The sequence below is a fragment of the Salvia hispanica genome, chromosome 2, assembly GCF_029641045.1.
Source record: "Salvia hispanica isolate PSC_SH4W2 chromosome 2, Shi_PSC_v1, whole genome shotgun sequence".
In the NCBI taxonomy this organism is placed as follows: Eukaryota; Viridiplantae; Streptophyta; class Magnoliopsida; order Lamiales; family Lamiaceae; genus Salvia; species Salvia hispanica.
Genome location: NC_142693.1, coordinates 24,004,504 through 24,023,284, shown reverse-complemented (window position 1 = coordinate 24,023,284; position 18,781 = coordinate 24,004,504). Strand labels below are relative to the sequence as shown.

Sequence of the window (18,781 nt, the reverse complement as noted above, 5' to 3'; positions counted from 1 at the left end):
GCAAAAACTGGAAGATGCAAAGCTTTCACAAAAAGCAAATCCTTCATCTTATTTCGCCAAAGTTGATAATTTGTGCCATTCAACATAATCATTCTGCTTGTGCTAATTTCCATAATTACCGAACACAATAACCGTAGCTCTGATACCAGTTTGTTGGGAAGAAACCAAACAACCAAAGCCTGCGGAAGTACAAATGGTGTTCTTTCTCTCCCAATAAAACAAGTCGATAATTATTTCTAACACAATGTGGCACGATAAATATCAACGACAAACAATCAGCAGAAATATAAATTGTGACAACAATTTTTACGTGGAAAACCCTTTCGAAGCAAAAGGGAAAAACCACGGGACTTGAGAGTCCACTCAAAAGCTCCACTATAATATATTTTTGCTACAAGATCAAATATCCAACCTATACAACAAGTATAAACTCCAACTAGGTTGATAAAACAATCTTAAGCAAAATACCCAAAACAAGATGAGAAAATCACCAAAACAGGGGCAGACTTCGACAGCAGAAAATCTGACCTTACTGTTCACGGATCAACAATCCCACCGTACAAAATCAAGATCTTCAAGTCGACTACCCACTGCCCGAATTTCAGCTCAATCAGACCACGGATGAATACCCGATCGAAGCCTCGAACAGAACTGCACCAAGCTGAAAATCTGCACTCACCTTTCACAAAATGGAGTTATGTTGCCACTCTCAATCTCTCAGTTCTGACTCTGAATTGATGATAATAGCAGCTGACTCTCACCCTCTTTTCTCTTCTCCACCGTCTTAATTTTGTGATTCACCCCAAATCAAAAGATGTGCTGTCAATTTCTAGTTAAACACACACACTAATTAGCATTAAGGAAAAAAAGAAATATGCCCATTTATTTTAAGCCAACTTGAGTTGGGCTCCCACATAATGGGACCAGCCCAACAATAAGCTAAGATAAACCCCTTTTATTTCACTCTTACATAAAACACGGATAATATTTCCAACATTATTGCCTCCTGAGTCGATTCCTTGCTGCTGCTGCTCTTCTTGCACGCATTCTTATCATGTCTCTGGCAATGAACATGTCTTCAGCAACCTCTTCTATTTTGCCAAAGTATTTCTCTCTGAAGCTTCGACAGAATAAAAGTAGCCACACGATGCTTCCTACCCCCACAACATATCCCACTGCAGCACACACGTATTCCCACTCTATCTCCTTCTTCTCTTCCATTGTTTCATCATGTCCTGCTGGTGGTACATTAGTATTATTACTGCAATTTATGCTGACAGGAAAACCGCATAACCCCAAATTTCCTTCAAATGAGTCAGCCGTGAATGTTTGAATTTGGTGGCCTTTTGGGATTGCTCCAACAAACTTATTGTAGGAGAGATTCAAGACTGAAAGGAATGTGAGCCCTCCAAACTCCTTTGGGATTGGCCCTGCTAGTTGGTTTACAGAGAGGTCGAGTGATTCGAGATTACTCAACCTACCAAATGATTTTGGGATACTTCCATTGAGGGCATTGTGGGAAAGGTTGAGTTGATGAAGTAAGGGAAAATCACCAATTGCATTTGGTATATTTCCGTAGAAACTATTGGAAGACAAATCAATGGTACTAAAGTCTGACCAAATCTTGTGAAACTCCATCATTCTCCCTTTCATGATTAATGTCACGTCAAGCTTGTGGCCTAATATGCCTTCGAAATCTTCACCACTCGGAAACACCATAGCTGTCCAACTAGAGAAGTTGATTGATTCAAGACTTCCACTAAAATGATTCGATGATACATCTAGAATTTTCAGATATGGCCAATTTCCATGACATCTTAAATCCCCATGGAATTTGTTGGAGTGCAAAACAAGAGCAAATAACCCCGATGTTAGCATGCATGGAAAAGTGTCGTTGATCATGTTGTTCCCAACATTCAAGTACGCCAACCACATACAACTTTCGATGGACTTTGGGATCTTCCCTTCTAATGCATTATTGTTAAGATCCAAAAAACTTAGCCTACAATCCATTGAAAAAGTATCTGGAATGTTTCCGCTGATGTTGTTTCGACTCAGATCAAGGTCACTAATGTTTTCAAGTAGGCAATGGGGTATGCTGCCACTTAATTTATTTCTAGACAAAAAAAGAGAATCGAGATGTGTAGCATTGCAGAAAGATATTGGAATTGATCCACTTAAACTGTTATTAGCAAGAGAAAAGTTCTCAAGTTCAGATTGAAGTGGAATGGATATCTGCAACTCGCCCTTAAGCTGGTTAGATTCCAAGCGTAGATATTGAAGAGAAGCAGGTATATGGTAAGGCTTTTGCAGACTCGTATGAAGATTGAACGACAAGTCCAAATACCATAGTCGTTTTCCCCAAACCCAACTAGGTACTTCCCCCACAATACTATTATTTGAGAGATCCAATACTTCTAAATCCAAATGTTTGAAGAAATCAGGAAAACTGGACAAGTTACATGAATTTAGGTACAACACTTTTAATTCGAGACCTCCATATGAACTCGAATTGACATTGCCAATATCTACTGACAAGCTATTGCCGGATAGACCAAGCAATGTGAGATTGGGAAGGCTTTGAAAGTTGTCGAGTTGAAAAGTGCCATTAAATTGGTTATAACTAAGATCAAGTTCCAACAGTGATGGGAGGACAAAAAGAGAGCGGGGGATGTTACCAGAGAATGAATTTTTCCACAAATTTATATAAACGAGATTGGAAAGACCTTCAAAGAATGTAGAAGGAAGTGAGCCCGTCAAGGAGTTTAATGACAAATCGACATGAATCAGCTCGGTTAGATTACCAAAGGTGGATGGTATAGAACCCTTCAAACTGCAGTGACGAAGAGTCAAGGTGGTCAGACTTGGAAAATTGGTGAACAAGTCATCAAGTGCTACTGCTGAAAGATTGTTTCGATCTAGTCGAAGAATAGAAAGGGAATGAAGTTGCCAAAAGGATTTAGGCAAAGGAGAATGAAGACTACATTCAGCCATGCTAAAAGAGGTGAGGTTGGGTAAATGTGGTGATTCATTGTGGCTCCATTTTCGCTTTTCATGTGAAAAAGTGATATTGATTCCATCAAGATTGAGCTCTCTAAGCTCTGTTAGATTATGGACAAGCATCTCCAAATTTGGGTGCTCAAGGCTAAGAGTCGTGCCAAACGGACTGGAGATATCGAGACTAGCCAATCTCGTCAAGGTCGAAATTTCAAAAGGGACCTGCCAACCAAAACCAGCATATGACAAATTCAAATGTTTCAAACAAGTCAGCTTGCCAATACCTTTTGGAATGGCATCAGCGAAATCATTGAATGGCGAGGTTAAGCTTCTGCAAATATTTAAATCTGAAGAGACTCGATGAATCCTCAATTCCACCATAAATGGACTCACTATCGAGGTTCAAACTAACGACATAGCCAGAAGCATCACATTCCACGCCGGGCCACTTGCAGCACTCATCACTTTCATTCCATCGCACCAACTTTGTCGAACTAGATGGAAAGAAGATCAACTCGTGCTTGAGTTGAAGCAACAAGGTTTCCTGATGGTGAAGGCATTTGTTGTTATAAGAATGAGTAGTGAAAATAAAGGAAGAAATTAGGAAACAAATGAACCATAACAAGTTTGAAAGCATTGTGAAAGAGGATATTGATAATTCCTTTTTTTGTGTGTGTATACAAATGAAGATATGTGAATTTGGATTTAAATAGACAGTTTGGATATCTTTTCCACAATTACAGAAGTGGGTTACAACTTACAATACTGAGTTGACTTGAGGTCCATATGTCCTAATCCAGGAGACCAGGAATTTCCACAAACACTATTAAATCTTTTAAAACTTCATGACACAACTATATTTCATAATTGTAATTTCCACAAAAGACGATTATATACTACAACAATATTTTCTATATAGTGTTAGCCTAAATATTTATACAAATTTTTTAATTTTCATGAATATGGAGTTATATAAATTAAAGCTTGGAATCATAACTTATACTCAATCGGTCTCGGTCGTATTCTATTTCGGACTTTCTCATGTTACTTGAGTCACTTCCTCAAATAACATGGTGCGGAGGGAAGCAAATATCTTAAACTACTTGCAAATTTAGTGCACTTGCTTATTGGGTTGCTCTTCTTTATTTGAAATCAGTAGTTGCAACTCAATATGGCAACCCTTACTTCCACTCCTAGGTTTCTTGTTTCAACTATAGTGGCTCTGGGGTACTTTCTTCGATCCCTATTAAATGTTCCATATTTGACCGGTGCAGATTTTAGGAAATTATTTGATTTTGTTAAGGAAAATGGATAATATACTAGTTAGTGGAGTGTTAATCCTACTTTTATATGAGTGTGATGAGTAAGTGAAATTTGGGTCTAGTTACTAAAAGTAATAAAAGTGAAATGAGACATTTATTAAGAACCGTCTAAATAATGAAATATGAACATTTAATGGGGACCAGAGAGAGTAATATTAATGAGTTCACACTGAAAGTCCAACAAGTTGTGCAAGCCATACTCAACCAAATTCACTGCTCTCCGTCTCCACTTATATTTTCTTTTCTCCCTCTAATCTCTATTTCTTACTTTGGTATATTATCCTTGTAGAGAATTTGTCATAGGGCTACTTGTCTTGTTAGTCCGGAGAAAATATTTTGTACTCCTATCAATATTATAGTCGAATTTTTGTCTCTCTAGCCGGTGGTTTTTTACCTCTATTTAGAGAGTTTTTCCACCTTAAGACATTGGTGTCATTTTATTGTCTTTATTACTTCCTCAAAATCTTTAGTTGAATTTATCACGCTTCCGCGGTAGCTGTCTATCCCTACATTGCTTTATGAAATTGGAAAGACTTAGCAATTGACTTGAGGTCTTCTCTGGGTCAGTCATTTTGGAATAATGGATCTTGAAACATTAGTAGTCTTAATTGGGGAAAAACTTTGCAAAATCTTAAAAGATGTCATGTGGTTTTCCACTACAAAAGTTTGAATCTGAAATATAGTGTAAATAATGATCAACTATAAAAATTCCTTCGTACTACATACATAAGCTTGAATGGCCTCTCTTGATATATGAAGTCCTTTTTTCATTGTTTCCTTCTATTACAATGCTGGGTTTTACTTACCTTATATGATAACGGTTTGTTTTCCATCGCAACTATTTTTTCCCGAGCGTTGCTAATAAGGCCAGATTGTCATTGTTCGAAATATCTGTTGCTCGATGGTTGCTAATAGGACTCGTATTGCGGGACGGAGAAAGTATTAAATTTTCAATATTTTATATGAATAGTTGTGAAATACAACAAAATTATTATCTCAGAATGCCAAACTCAATATTGAGAATATATAGTCCATATCAAAATTAATTTGGGCGTCCACCGTTGTCTACAACGACCAAGACTTTGAAACAATTGTGACATGTAACCATTGTGCTTTAATGACACTAACAATATATACTTAACTATAATTTCAAAGTCTACGCAGTTGTACATTAATTGGGCCAATGCTATTTATGGTGACAAGTATAGATAAGAAGCCAAGTTTGACAATTCAAAGATAACTATGCAACAAAGACTTCAAGACTTGACTTGAAAGACTAATATATAGCAGTTTCTAACTTGATAAAGTGAGCCTGAGATAAAATTGAGATTGAAATAAAATTCCAAGAGTATATGTTTGGAACAACAAACTAAATGATCAAATCAACCGTTTATGTTTAGCCTAAGTTACAAGTAAAGTAGCCTTTGGATTTAATCAACGAGAAATGCTCGAAGGAGACGATTTAGAGTGATAATTATAAGTGAGGTTAAGCTTTTCTAAATATTTATCGATGAAACATAACTTAATTAGTACTTCCTCCGTCCCACAAAAGATGTCACACTTCCCACAAAAGATGTCGCATTTCCTTTTATGGAAAAAGTTCTCTCACATGAATATAAAAATATATTTTCTCTCTCCATTTAACACACAACAAAACCTCCTAAAATCTAGTGTCGTCCCACAAGTGTGACATCTTTTATGGGACGGAGGGAGTATAATAATTTTCTATAATCATAAATTGAGGTTGCGAACTATCCCAGTTACTAAAGCCAATTCCACAATAAATTATTGGGTCGATATTGGGTACGGCTGGACAGGATTTAGGACAACTGGATTCGCCCTAATTACCTCATTTAACCCGTGGACCCGGCCCGATCCCTTCTAACTTGGTAGTTTATGTGGATATATTTTGAATTATGCTTTAGTTAGTCTCCTTCGAAATTTGGGCCAAGCCCATATTTGTCAAAGGTTTAATAAAAAAGCATTATTTATCTTTTTAAAAAAAATCCCATCTACCCCAACTCATAAAAGGCACGAAAAAGGTTAAATATACGAACCATCATTTATCCTTTTCTGGATAATGTCTTCCGTTGCAGCTGCTGATAGAACTGGATGTAATTGGTGCTACAAAATAGGTGTATTGATGATCAAATTTCTTTCTTGATGATTCTAATCTTGCTCATTGAGTTATTCGGCAACGATCACTGGTTTCTTACTGTGTCGCTTTTATTCACCATGAACATGAAGGCACTACATATTCAGTTATGCAAGCACTCACGTTCCATTGTGTGTTTCCACTAATGATCCTGGCTTTTAGGTACTCCCTCCGTCCCACAAAAGATGGCACACTTTCCTTTTTAGTTTATCCCACAAAAAATGTCACATTTCCCTTTTAGGAAAAAGTTTTCTCTCACATGAATATAAAAATTATATTTTCTCTCTGTATTTAACACACAAAACAAAACCTCCTAAAATCCCCTGTCATTTTCAAAGTATGCCAACTTCTCTGGGACGGAGGGAGTACTAAATTTGTCTAGTTATCGATTTTGCTTAGTCTCCTATAATTTGAGGTCAATTGACACTTCAAAATAGAATTAAGTCCAAAACATTCACTTTTTTATTTCATTTGCTATGGACTTGTTTTTCACAAAGTGAATATTTTGGACCAAATTCGTATTTTGGTCTTATGTTTAGGACCAAAATTGACTTGATAGAGAGACTCAGGAAGTTTTTTAGGGAATAAATTTTGCATTTCTTTAGTAAAACTATATATTTATAGTAAGGATAAGTTGATGGCAGCACATTTAGAATAAATACTACTACCTCCGTTCCTCAAATATTGACACACTTTGACCCGGCACGGGTTTTAAGAAATGTAATGGAAAGTGAGTTGAAAAAGTAGGTGGGATGTGGATGCTACTTTTAAAGTATTAGTTTTATACTAAAATGTGAGTAGGAATGAGTTAGTGGAATATGAGGTCTACTACCAAAAATGGTAAAAGTGAATTGTGTCAAACTTTCAGGGACGGAGACAGTACTTTGGTTTCCTAGTTTGTCAAGAAAAAGATCCTTATAAGCTCAATATGTGTTTATAAAATTTATACTCCCTTTGTTCCCAAAGTCATTGTGAAATAATGGATCGCTGCCAATATTTGAATCATTTAAGGTGGCGGTAGCTCCCCCGTGTGGAACTCTTCCAACATGGGCATCTCGGTATCATCCCGAACATCCTTGATATGAGGTCATGCTCATCGGTTCATTGCCCTGGTTCCTCGATTTTGGACGTGACATGAGTACAAAAGTGAAAGCAGCAGATGGTAAGGATATCATCCTTATTGGCAGTTGAGCCGACGATGTGCTAATTCCGGTGGAGAGATATTACCCGCGAAATGCTAGGGTTTTTGGGAGATTAGGGTTTTCACAAGGAAATAGAAACTGAAAGTCGATTGATGGTAGTTTAAATGACAAAATGATTAAAGGTTTCTTGTATTTCTTAAGGGATAAAGAATACAAGGTCCTTATAATAGACTTAGGCCCTAGGGTTGGTTCGACTCTCTTTTGCAATCCGGGAAAGAATCAACAAAAAAAACCCGGAAGGGAGCTTATAATTTCGCTCGACTCTCTACCTATTACATTCAATTGAATCAAAATAAAGAAACTATTGTCAGACATAGTACGCACCGACGTGGGTTGATGATGAACCATTATTGATCCTTTTCTAATGAAAAGAAGAAAAAAAAAAGAGATAAAAACATGCACACAACTAAACACATTTCCAACACTACTGCCTCATGGCTCGATTCCTTTCTAATGCTGCTCTTCTTGCACGTCTTATTCTCATGTCTCTGGCCATGAACATGTCTTCAACAACCTCTTCTATTTTGCCAAAGTATTTCTCTCTGAAGCTTCGACAGAACAAAAGCAGCCACACGATGCTTCCTAATTCCTATTCCCACAACATATCCAACTGCAGCACACACATATTCCCACTCTATCTCCTTCGCTTCCCCCGTTTCATCATATCCCGGTACCGGTGGTACATTAGTATTACTGCAGTTTATGCTGAGAGGAAAACCGCATAGCCCCGAATTTCCTTCAAATGAGTCAGCTGAGAATGTTTGAATTTGCCGCCCTTTTGGGATCGCTCCAACAAACATATTGTAGGAGAGATTCAATTTTGAAAGAATGTGAGCTCTCCAAGCTCCTCCGGGATTGGGCCAGCTAATTTGTTCACAGAGAGGTCGAGTGATTCGAGATTACTCAGCCTACCAAATGATTTTGGGATGCTTCCATTGAAGGCATTGTGAGAGAAGTTGAGTTGGTGAAGTGAGGTAAGATCACCAATTGCATTTGGAATCTCTCCGTAGAAACTATTGGAAGACAAATCAATGGTACTAAAGTCTGACCAAATCTTGTGAAACTCCATCATTTGCCCTTTAATGATTAATGCCACGTCAAGCTTGTTGTCATATCCGCCTTTGAAATCGCCATCACTCGAGTGCACCATAGCCGTCCAACTAGAGAATTTGATTGATTCAAGACTTCCACTAAAATGATTCGACGATACATCTAGAATTTTAAGATTTGGCCAATTTCGGTGACATCTTAAATCCCCATGGAATCTGTTGGAGTGCAAAACAAGAACAACCAAGAGAGATGTTGTTAGCATGCATGGGAAGGTGTCGTTGATCATGTTGTTCCCAACATTCAGGTACTCCAACTGCATACAACTTCCAATGGACTTTGGGATCTTCCCTTCCAAAGTATTATTGTTAAGATCCAAATAATATAGCCCACAAACCATTGAAAAAGTATCTGGAATGTTACCGCTAATGTTGTTTTGACTCAAATCGAGGAAACCAATGTTTTCAAGTGAGCAAAGGGATATGCTGCCGCTGATGTTGTTTCGACTCAGATCAAGGACACTAATGTTTTCAAGTAGGCAAGGGGGTATACTGCCACTTAATTTATTTCTAGACATGTCAAGAATTTGGAGGTGTGTAGCATTGCAGAAAGATATTGGAATTGATCCACTAAAACTATTATTAGCAAGAGACAATTGCGAGAGTTTAGAATGGAGTGGAATGGACATCTGCAACTCGCCCTTAAGCTGGTTAGATTCCAAGCTTACATATTGAAGGGAAGCGGGTATATGGTAAGGCTTTTGCAGACTCGTCAGAAGATTGAACGACAAGTCCAAATCCCAAAGTCATTTTCCCCAAACCCAACTCGGTACTTCCCCCGCAATACTATTGTTTGATAGATCCAATTCTTCTAGATCCGAATGTTTGATGAAATCAGGAAAACTGGACAAGTTACATGAATTTAGGTCCAACACTTTTAATTTGAGACCTCCATTTGAACCCGAGTTGACGTTGCCAACATCTACTAACAAGCTATTGCCGGATAGACCAAACAATGTGAGATTGGGAAGGCTTTGAAAGTTGTCGAGTTGAAAAGTGCCATTGAATTGGTTGTAACTAAGATCAAGTTCCAACAATGATGGGAGAGCAAAAAGAGATTGGGGGAGTTACCATAGAATGAATTTTCGTACAAATCGAGATGAACGAGATTGGAAAGACCTTCAAACAATGTAGAAGGAAGTGAGCCTATGAAGGCGTTAAGTGACAAATCGACATGAATCAGCTTTGTTAGGTTGGCAAACAATGTGGAAGGAAGTGAGTCTGTCAAGGAGTTACGTGACAAATCAACATGAATCAGATTTGTTAGGTTAGCAAACAATGTGGAAGGAAGTGAGCCTGTCAAGGAGTTATGTGACAAATCAACATGAATAAGCTTAGTTAGGTTAGCAAAGGTGGACGGAATTGAACCGTTTAAACCGCATCCAGAAAGAGTCAAGGTGGCCAAGCTTGGAAAATTAGTGAATAAGTCATCAAGTGTTACCCCTGAAAGATCGTTCAGATCTAATCGAAGAACAGAAAGGGAATGAAGTTGACAAAAGGATTTAGGCGAAGGGGCATAAAGAAAACAACCAACCATGCTCAAAGAGGTGAGGTTGGGTAATGAGATGATATAATATGGCCCCAGTTTTTCATTTCTTGCAAGGAAATATAGACATCATCAAGATAGAGCTCTTGAAGCTCCGTCAGATTTCCGATAAGCATTTTCAAATTTGGGAGCTCAAGGATTAAAGTGCTGAGAAAGCTGATGGAAATATCGAGACTAGCCAATCTCGTTAAGGATGAAATTTCAGAAGGAACCTGCCCAACAAAACAAGCATGTGACAAATTCAAATGTGTCAAACAAGTCATATTGCCAATACCTTTTGGAATGGCATGAGAGAAGTAATTACGGGCAAGGTTTAGCTTCTGCAGATATTTACATCTGAAGAGACTCGACGAATCACCAATTCCACCATAAATGGCCTCATCATCGAGCTGCAAACTAACGACGTAGCCAGAAGCATCACATTCCACACCGTGCCACTGGCAGCACTTGCCACTTTCTATCCATCGCACCAGCTTTGTTGAAAGAGAAGAATTGAAGATCAACTCATCCTTTAGTTGGAGCAACAAGATTTCCTGATGGCGAAGACATTTGTTATTATAAGAATGAGAAGTGAAAATGTAGGGCGAACCTAGTATGGAAATGAACAACAACATGAAGTTTGAAAGCATTGTGAAAGAGGATAATGATAATTTTTTTGCGTACTAATGAATAAAGATGCATGTGGGTTTAAATAGACGATCACTTGAAAGATTAATTAATGGGTAGATGGGTAATTATCATAAGTTTATTCTAAAAAGGAATTATATGTTAATGGAATGTGATCAATTGTTAACTCATCCTTAATTACTAACTATAGTTAATTTAAGCCTATAGGATTTTAGAGATTTAAAAGTCAATAAATTGCCATGTGTAATTTTGCTTTTTTATTTTTTAATATTGAAAAGATAATAACAACTATCAATTTAGGGTTTAAGAACACAATATCAATATAGTGCATTAAATATATCAACACGAAGACATGACAATGTCAATACAATTTCATATTGACATTGTACAAGCAATGTATTGGCATATCATGTAAGATGTATTGACATAAAGCTGCTTTACGAAATTTATGAATATATTTGAAAAATTTGTCAAATTTTGACATCTAAATTTATAAATAATTACTTTAATTAATCATGGATTAAAATCCTTATTTAGTCAAAATTTCACTAATCGTCCGTTGACCGTTTTTTACAGTACCATGAAAAAATTATCAATCCGACAATGATTTCATTTGTTTAGGACTCCATTTTAGAAAGTGAATGTTATAGACCAACTTCTTATTTCAGTCATATATATAAGATCAAAATAATACTTTACTCTTTTTTTTTAAATAAGAACAAAATTATCTAAGAAAACCCTGTGTCTGATATGCTCATTGCACTTAAAGGTGTTCGATGAAATACTTGAAGGAGATGATTTAGAGTGTCTGATATAGGAGATGATTTATTACTGAAAAATGAGTCTCATTATATTATCATTAACTTTACAAATAACAAAAACAAAATTAAATCCTGATTATTTTAGTTTTTCATAAAACTTGCAGTGATTTAATGTAACACTATTTTAGTATCGTGAAAGATAAACATACTGTATCAAACGCATACAATTCCACAATTATCTCAATCAATCAGTTATATTCTGAAAATGAATGATACACTACATGTATAAATAAATAAGGACAACCCATAATTTGTTAATTCCACAAGTAAATGATAGGACTGACATATGTTACTTTCATGATTTCATCAAAGCTGCAATGAGTGGACTTGAGGTCAATGGATGTCCCAATCAGAGAATTATTGGTGGCAAACTCCAATAATTTACAACTGTGAACTAATGAGACAACAATGTTTTCAGTATTATAATTTCCTCCAACACGGGTATAAAGTACAATATATGATAAATTATTTTTTTTCTATATACAATTTATTGTTACCATTACTGTCAGCCTAAAAGTTTATATTGAATTCCACTACCTCACTTCAATTATTACACACTCCAACAACCACTACCTCACTTCATTTATTACACACTCTACCAATTTTTGAAACTCATGCAATAACTAAATCTTACTCTTAAACTGAGACGGATGGAGTATATACTAGTAAATTGGAATTTTTTATGGCTAGGGAGTGTGTTAAGAACCTAAATTCCTAACGAACCGATAAAACGGAAAATAACAATATAAAAAGAATCTGGCGCCCGTTAGGGTCGGCGGAGAGGTGAATACGGATAAATCCGGCGCCCGTGAGGGTCGGCGGCAGAACGGGGCTGAGCGCGGGAGTATTCCCGTCGGCAGCAATTGATTTGTGATTCAAGCCAAGTTGGGCGAAATACTGATTTCATTAATTGGTTGAATGAATAACCAGATAACAATCTATCCTATTCATAATAAATACTACTACCTAACTTATCTAACAAGAAAAACAATATATAGAAAAGATATCAAATCCCTATAATATCTAAACTAAAGAAAAGTCAAATCAGGCTCGTAACAACTCCCCCACGGTTAAAATCCACCTTGTCCTCAAGGTGGAAACTTCGAAACAAAGAGAGTCGAAAGCTCTCCTCCTGGGTCAAATAAATACGCACTGTCAATGTCTTTGTATCCAAAAACTGAACCATGATCCAATTTTGGCTGTGAACAAAATATGGGATCTTGAGCACTTGGAGTGAACATTTATTGCTCTAATATGACCATTCGATTGACTGTGAACTAGAATCACAGTGAAATCCCCACGGCAAGAAACATACTTGTCAAGTAAAGTCTCCAAATCAACTTTTATCTCCACTTTCGGATGTGTTGGAACAAAAAGATCACCAATCTTGTCATCATATGCCTTGACGGCCACTGGCAGTAACTCGTTTTCATTCGTGGCAATCTCTTCATTCTTGACGTTCTCTTCAACGGACTCGTTGGTTGGAATATCAAGAGTAGCACCATCATTGGGAACACCGGTAATGTCATTGGGAGGATCATCACCCAATACTATTACGGGAGTGATATTGGTTTTCTCTTCGGCTAGATTTTCGTCACTAGTGTTCTCCTCAAACCACGCGTTCAAACGGGTAAGCAATGCAGCTTGCTCCAACCTATAAACACGTAATTTCTCATTGTAATCGTTGATGGCGGCTTGTTGGACAGGTGAGAGCGATCGAACCTTGAGGGCTGGATTATTGGGGAGACCATGCTGCTGGGACGATTGAATAAACTTCGTAGGCTGTTGAGGCGGGTGCAGCGAACAATCTGAGACCGGCAGCGGGCGTGGGGGCTGATATTCCGGCATCGGAAGTGGATGATAACCATCATTGATATTCCGTGGCTGCCCATATGAATCTGGGTCTGTATATGGTGGACATGGGGGCTGGTAGTCAAGCAGCATTATGATTTCGGCATTGGGATTTCGCTGCTGCTGCCCGTAGGCGTAGCGCTGCTGCTGCTATGGGCCGTCCGGTTGGGGGCGAGCGTTGTTGTGGCGGTGGCGGCCAGCCGGGAGGCTGTTCGTGCCAGGAGGAGTGATCGTGCTGCCATGTGCGACGCGGTATGCACTGTTCCTGCTGCCATTGCTGATAAACAACGTTTCCACGCCGGCAATTGATTTCTTCCCAACGTGATTCCAACTTGTCGAATCGGGCCATGATGCAATCGAAACCCTGGGTTAGGGAGTCGAGCGGCTGCTGTTCTGTCACAGGTAACGGCTCCAGTGAGGTGTCATCACGAGGCGGAAGTCGCCGCTGACTGATGTGTTCCTTCCGTCCGATGTCGGGGTTGCGTCGCGAGGGACCAATACACACTTCCGGGGTTGGTGGAATTCCCCACGTTGATTTTCTTTGATTCCTTGACATGAGTGGTGGATGAAATAAGAAGGATTGATCGGTGAGTTTTTTGATGAAAAAGGTGTTTCTCTTTTTTTTTTTTTTTTTTTTGGTTTTCGGTGGAAGAAGATGAGGGTGAGCACGGAATGAAAGCACCAGTTGTTAAGAACCTAAATTCCTAACGAACCGATAAAACGAAAAATAACAATATAAAAAGAATCTGGCGCCCGTTAGGGTCGACGGAGAGGTGAATACGGATAAATCCGGTGCCCGTGAGGGTCGGCAGCAGAACGGGGCTGAGCGCGGGAGTATTCCCGTCGGCAGCAATTGATTTGTGATTCAAGTGACAGGCTAATTATTATATGAAGACAATATGAAATCTTTTTCTTGTTTGAAATTTTTATTGTCGGAGAAAAACTATGCAATGCCGTGTCTTAAAAGATGCATTATTGTGTTTTTTCACTAGAAAAACAAAGTAAATTAGGTGACATTGTAATATATGTCGATGACTTCACATTTTAATTATAGGAGTATTTGTTAGAAATAATAAAGATTTGATTGAGAATCAATTATTCCTATCAAAGATTGATTGAATATATTGTATTGAATAGGGTGATTGATTATAGGAACGTACCATGTACATCATACTATATTCTCTATTTAAAGGGAGCAATACTCAATAATAAAATCATCCAATTCCATACAAACCGTATCTTATCTCTCTCTCTTTTTTACAATATGTTCTGTGAACCATTTAACATGGTACCAGAGCAGAAAAACTTCATCACTGTCCTTAAACCTTTCCCAACCCTAGCCAAAATCTGCAGAAAAATAATCAGCAGCCATGTCAGAAACCGAAAAAAATATGACCCCATCCCAGTCAGATGAGATTGCTCGGCAGATTGCCGAAATCATGAGCAAGAGTTTTGCCATGATGACACCACCAACACCCAAAGAAGAAAACACAAATAACCCACCAGAAAAATCTGTAGCATACAAGATCGATACACAACCTCTCCATATCGGAGGAAACAAATTGAATGGAGAGAATTACTCCATCTGGGTCGTCCTAATGGAGGCGGCGATAAGCGGCAGGGTGATGGTTTCTCACGTGACTGGAGTGCCGGGGTCGTCCTAATGGAGGCGGCGATAAGCGGCAGGGGAATGGTTTCTCACGTGACTGGAGTGCCGCCTCCCCCGCCACGAACCGATCCAACCTTTCCACAATGGCAACAAGTAGATCATTGCGTATTTACATGGCTCACACAGAATATCGAACCACGACTGATTGGTCGGGTTTCCAAGCAACCAACGGCTAAACACATCTGGGATGCATTGGCAGTGACATATGGGAGTGGAGGGGACAAACTCCAAATATAAGACCTAGAAATTCAAGCAAGCATGGTGAAACAGGGAAGTCGGTCACTAGAAGAAACATGGAGTACTCTACAAGATCTATGGTTGTCAATAGATCAAAAACGACAAAATCCCATGAAATACCCTGAAGATATGGTGATTCACGACCAATTCATCCAAGAACAAAGGTTGTTTCAATTCTTAATTGCAATTGATAGCAAATATGAATCAACCAAGAGAGAAATAGTCAAAATGGAGCCACTTCCCTCGGTTGATCAAGCTTACAACCTGGTCCGGCAAGAGGAGACGCGGTCCCAGGTTCTACAGCCAGGAACCGGAACAACCACAGATGGTATCGGCGCTGGATTCGCTGTCCGAGGGAGATCGATGCCCAGCCACGGATCTCACGGCGGTTCGCGGGGCGGCAGCAATCTCGGTGGAGGAGGCTGGAACCGACGAAATGATGATGAAGATAAATCGAAATTGGTGTGCTCATACTGCAAACGGAAGAAACACACCAAAGAATCTTGTTTTGAATTAATCGGATACCCAGAGTGGTGGAAGAGAAGCACGGCAAGCCTCCAGCACCGACATCTGCTCGCACGCCCTGGAACCGCGGCGGCGGCCATTGGAGGACAATCGGGGGACGGAGGAAACCATGCTATCACCACCGAGGGAAACCGAGAGGTTGCACAGGCTCGGAGCGGCAACAAAGGGGAAACTCACGGAGCAGTTCAGCCAACAAGCTTGACCGGAACGGCCAATTTCGCCGGCGGAACTGTGATAGCGAATTGGGCAGATGAACAAATGGGGTATAGTAAAACGGCGGCGGGTGAAGAAGGTAAGTTGGGGTTAGGGGATTATTTTAGGATAAATCCTCATACTCCTAATAAATTGCATATCTCACCCCACTCATTACAAATTAAACCCCAAGCTTCTGATAATTTGCATGTTTTACCCCACCAATTGCAAACTGACCCCTATACTTCTATTTGCTGCGGAAATGCCCAGATTTCATGTGAAAATATCAACCCCTCGAAAAACTCGGAATTGCATGCAATATGTATAGTGATCATGAGAAAAATGATAGATGGATATTTGATTGTGGTGCTATTGATACAATTACTTATGATCCATCAGACCTTGAGGGAATTCAAAAGCCTCAGAAATCTCATATTCAGACAGCCAATGGCGAGTTTACAAAAGTTGAGGGGGCTGGGACTATAAAGATATCACCGACTCTGAAATTATCAAATTGTCTTTACATTCCATCCATGTCTCATAAATTATTGTCAATTAGCCATGTCACAAAGGAGTTGAATTGTACTTTGCTAATGCAACCACACATCTGTTTATTGCAGGATATCCGAACAGGGGAGATTATTGGGCGTGGCACTGAACGCGATGGATTGTACTACGTGGATGAGATAGCTCAAAAAGGAACTGTCATGCTAACTCACGGGTCTGCTGATCGGAAAGCTTGGCTTTGGCATCGACGTCTGGGGCATCCTTCCACGGGTTACTTAAAATTATTATTTCCTGATATTGTTCCTAAGCATGATATGTATTGCGAAACTTGTTTTTTATCTAAAGGTCATCGTAACTCTTATCCGTTAAATAATACTCAGAGTTGAATCCTTATTTTCCCTTGTGCACTCTGACGTATGGGGGCCCGCACCAATTATTGGGGGGTAAGGTTTTAGATACTGCTTAGTCTTTGTTGATGATTGTACACGCATGACTTGGGTATATTTTATGAAACAAAAATCTGAGGTTCTCACTCACTTCTCCCACTTCTATAACTTCATACAAACCCAATTTCAGCAAACAGTAAAAATTCTTCGTTCAGATAATGGGGGGAGTTCGTCAATTCTGGTATGAAACAATTCTTCCACGAAAAAGGCCTCATTCACCAAACCACCTGTGCATATACTCCTGAACAAAATGGTGTATCTGAAAGGAAAAATCGAACCCTCCTTGAAATGACCCGATCCTTACTACTAGAGTCAAAAACCCCAGAACATTTCTGGCCTGAGGCCATTGCCACTTCAGCTTACCTCTTAAACCGCTGAGCAAGTCCCTGATGTAGTAGAATCCATCGCGGAAAGTGACAATGTTCCGACAAACTCTCCAACGCGGATATCCAATGTAAGTACACACACACCTGTGGATACAATTATAATTCCTATTGACGCCGAGGTTGTAGAAGGGTCTGACAGTGAAACAGGAGATATTGGTGGGGTAGTGGAAGTGGAAGGAGTAGATCCAGATACAGGTAATACATACTTCCTCCAAGACCAAATAGAGGAGTTCCACCAAAGCGGTATACACCAGAGAAGATTAATAGGAAAGCGCGATATTTTGTGGTGAATCTAGTGAAGGGGCACCTATCAGAGATGGCTCAGGCATTTGAAGATGCTTTATATGAAGAAGAGGAAATCCCACAATCATGGGAGGAAGCAATGAGGCACAAGCACCGGAGGGAAGCTATGAAAAAGGAGATAGATGCACTGAATCGGAATCTCACTTGGGAAAAGTGTACAATACCGCGAGGGAAACGACTAGTAGGATGTCGTTGGGTGTTCACTATCAAGAGAAAACCTGATGGGTGGATAGAGAGATATAAAGCCAAGCTCGTAGCAAAAGGGTACACTCAAACGTATGGAGTGGATTACTCATAAACATTCTCCCCGGTTTCCAAGATGGATACAGTCCGCGTATTACTATCTATAGCAGCAAACAAAGATTGGCCACTACACCAATTTGATGTGACAAACGCCTTTCTTCATGGAGAATTGAGGAAGGAAGAAGAAGTCTACATGGAAGCACCTCCACGATTTGCCACAGACTTTAAAATGGGAGAAGGGTGTCGCTTGAAGAAGACTCTATATGGGCTTAAACAGTCTCTGAGAGTGTGGTTCGGAAGATTCGCAGGAGCAATGAAGGGATATGGGTATAAGCAGAGCAATTCAGATCATACATTGTTTCTGAAGAAACGAGGTGATAGAATCACCTGCCTGATTATATATGTGGATGATATGATCATTGCAGGTGACGACCTCGAGGAGATTGAAAGTCTGAAGAAGAACCTGTTTCAAGAATTCGAGATGAAGGATTTGGGAGATCTTAAATACTTTCTTGGATTCGAAGTGCTTAGATCTCCGAAGGGGATATTCCTGAGATAGAGGAAGTATATTTTAGACATTCTGGCAGAAACTGGCCTACTAGAGTGTAAACCAGCGGACACCCCCATGGCAGTCAACCATGGATTG

The 18,781-nt window shown here is 39.2% G+C and overlaps 1 protein-coding gene, 1 long non-coding RNA gene and 2 pseudogenes across 2 annotated transcripts; 1 reads left to right on the top strand and 3 right to left on the bottom strand.

Moving 5' to 3' along the window:
- Window positions 1-303: 303 nt before the first annotated feature.
- On the bottom strand, window positions 304-3,648 carry LOC148931870 (receptor-like protein 54; annotated as a pseudogene).
- Window positions 3,649-8,100: 4,452 nt separating this feature from the next.
- Window positions 8,101-10,957, bottom strand: LOC125189773 (receptor like protein 27-like; annotated as a pseudogene).
- A 3,794-nt stretch (window positions 10,958-14,751) lies between these two features.
- Window positions 14,752-15,268, bottom strand: LOC125201944 (uncharacterized). Its single transcript, XR_007173004.2, has 2 exons — window positions 15,131-15,268; window positions 14,752-14,974 (listed from the first exon to the last, which is right to left on the bottom strand). It is a non-coding gene; the product is annotated as an uncharacterized LOC125201944 (long non-coding RNA).
- A 286-nt stretch (window positions 15,269-15,554) lies between these two features.
- On the top strand, window positions 15,555-17,293 carry LOC125201943 (uncharacterized). Its single transcript, XM_048100241.1, has 2 exons — window positions 15,555-16,350; window positions 16,871-17,293. Exons 1-2 carry the CDS (start codon window positions 15,555-15,557, stop codon window positions 16,906-16,908), a joined length of 834 nt encoding a protein of 277 aa, XP_047956198.1. The 3' UTR covers window positions 16,909-17,293.
- The last annotated feature ends 1,488 nt before the right edge of the window (window positions 17,294-18,781 follow it).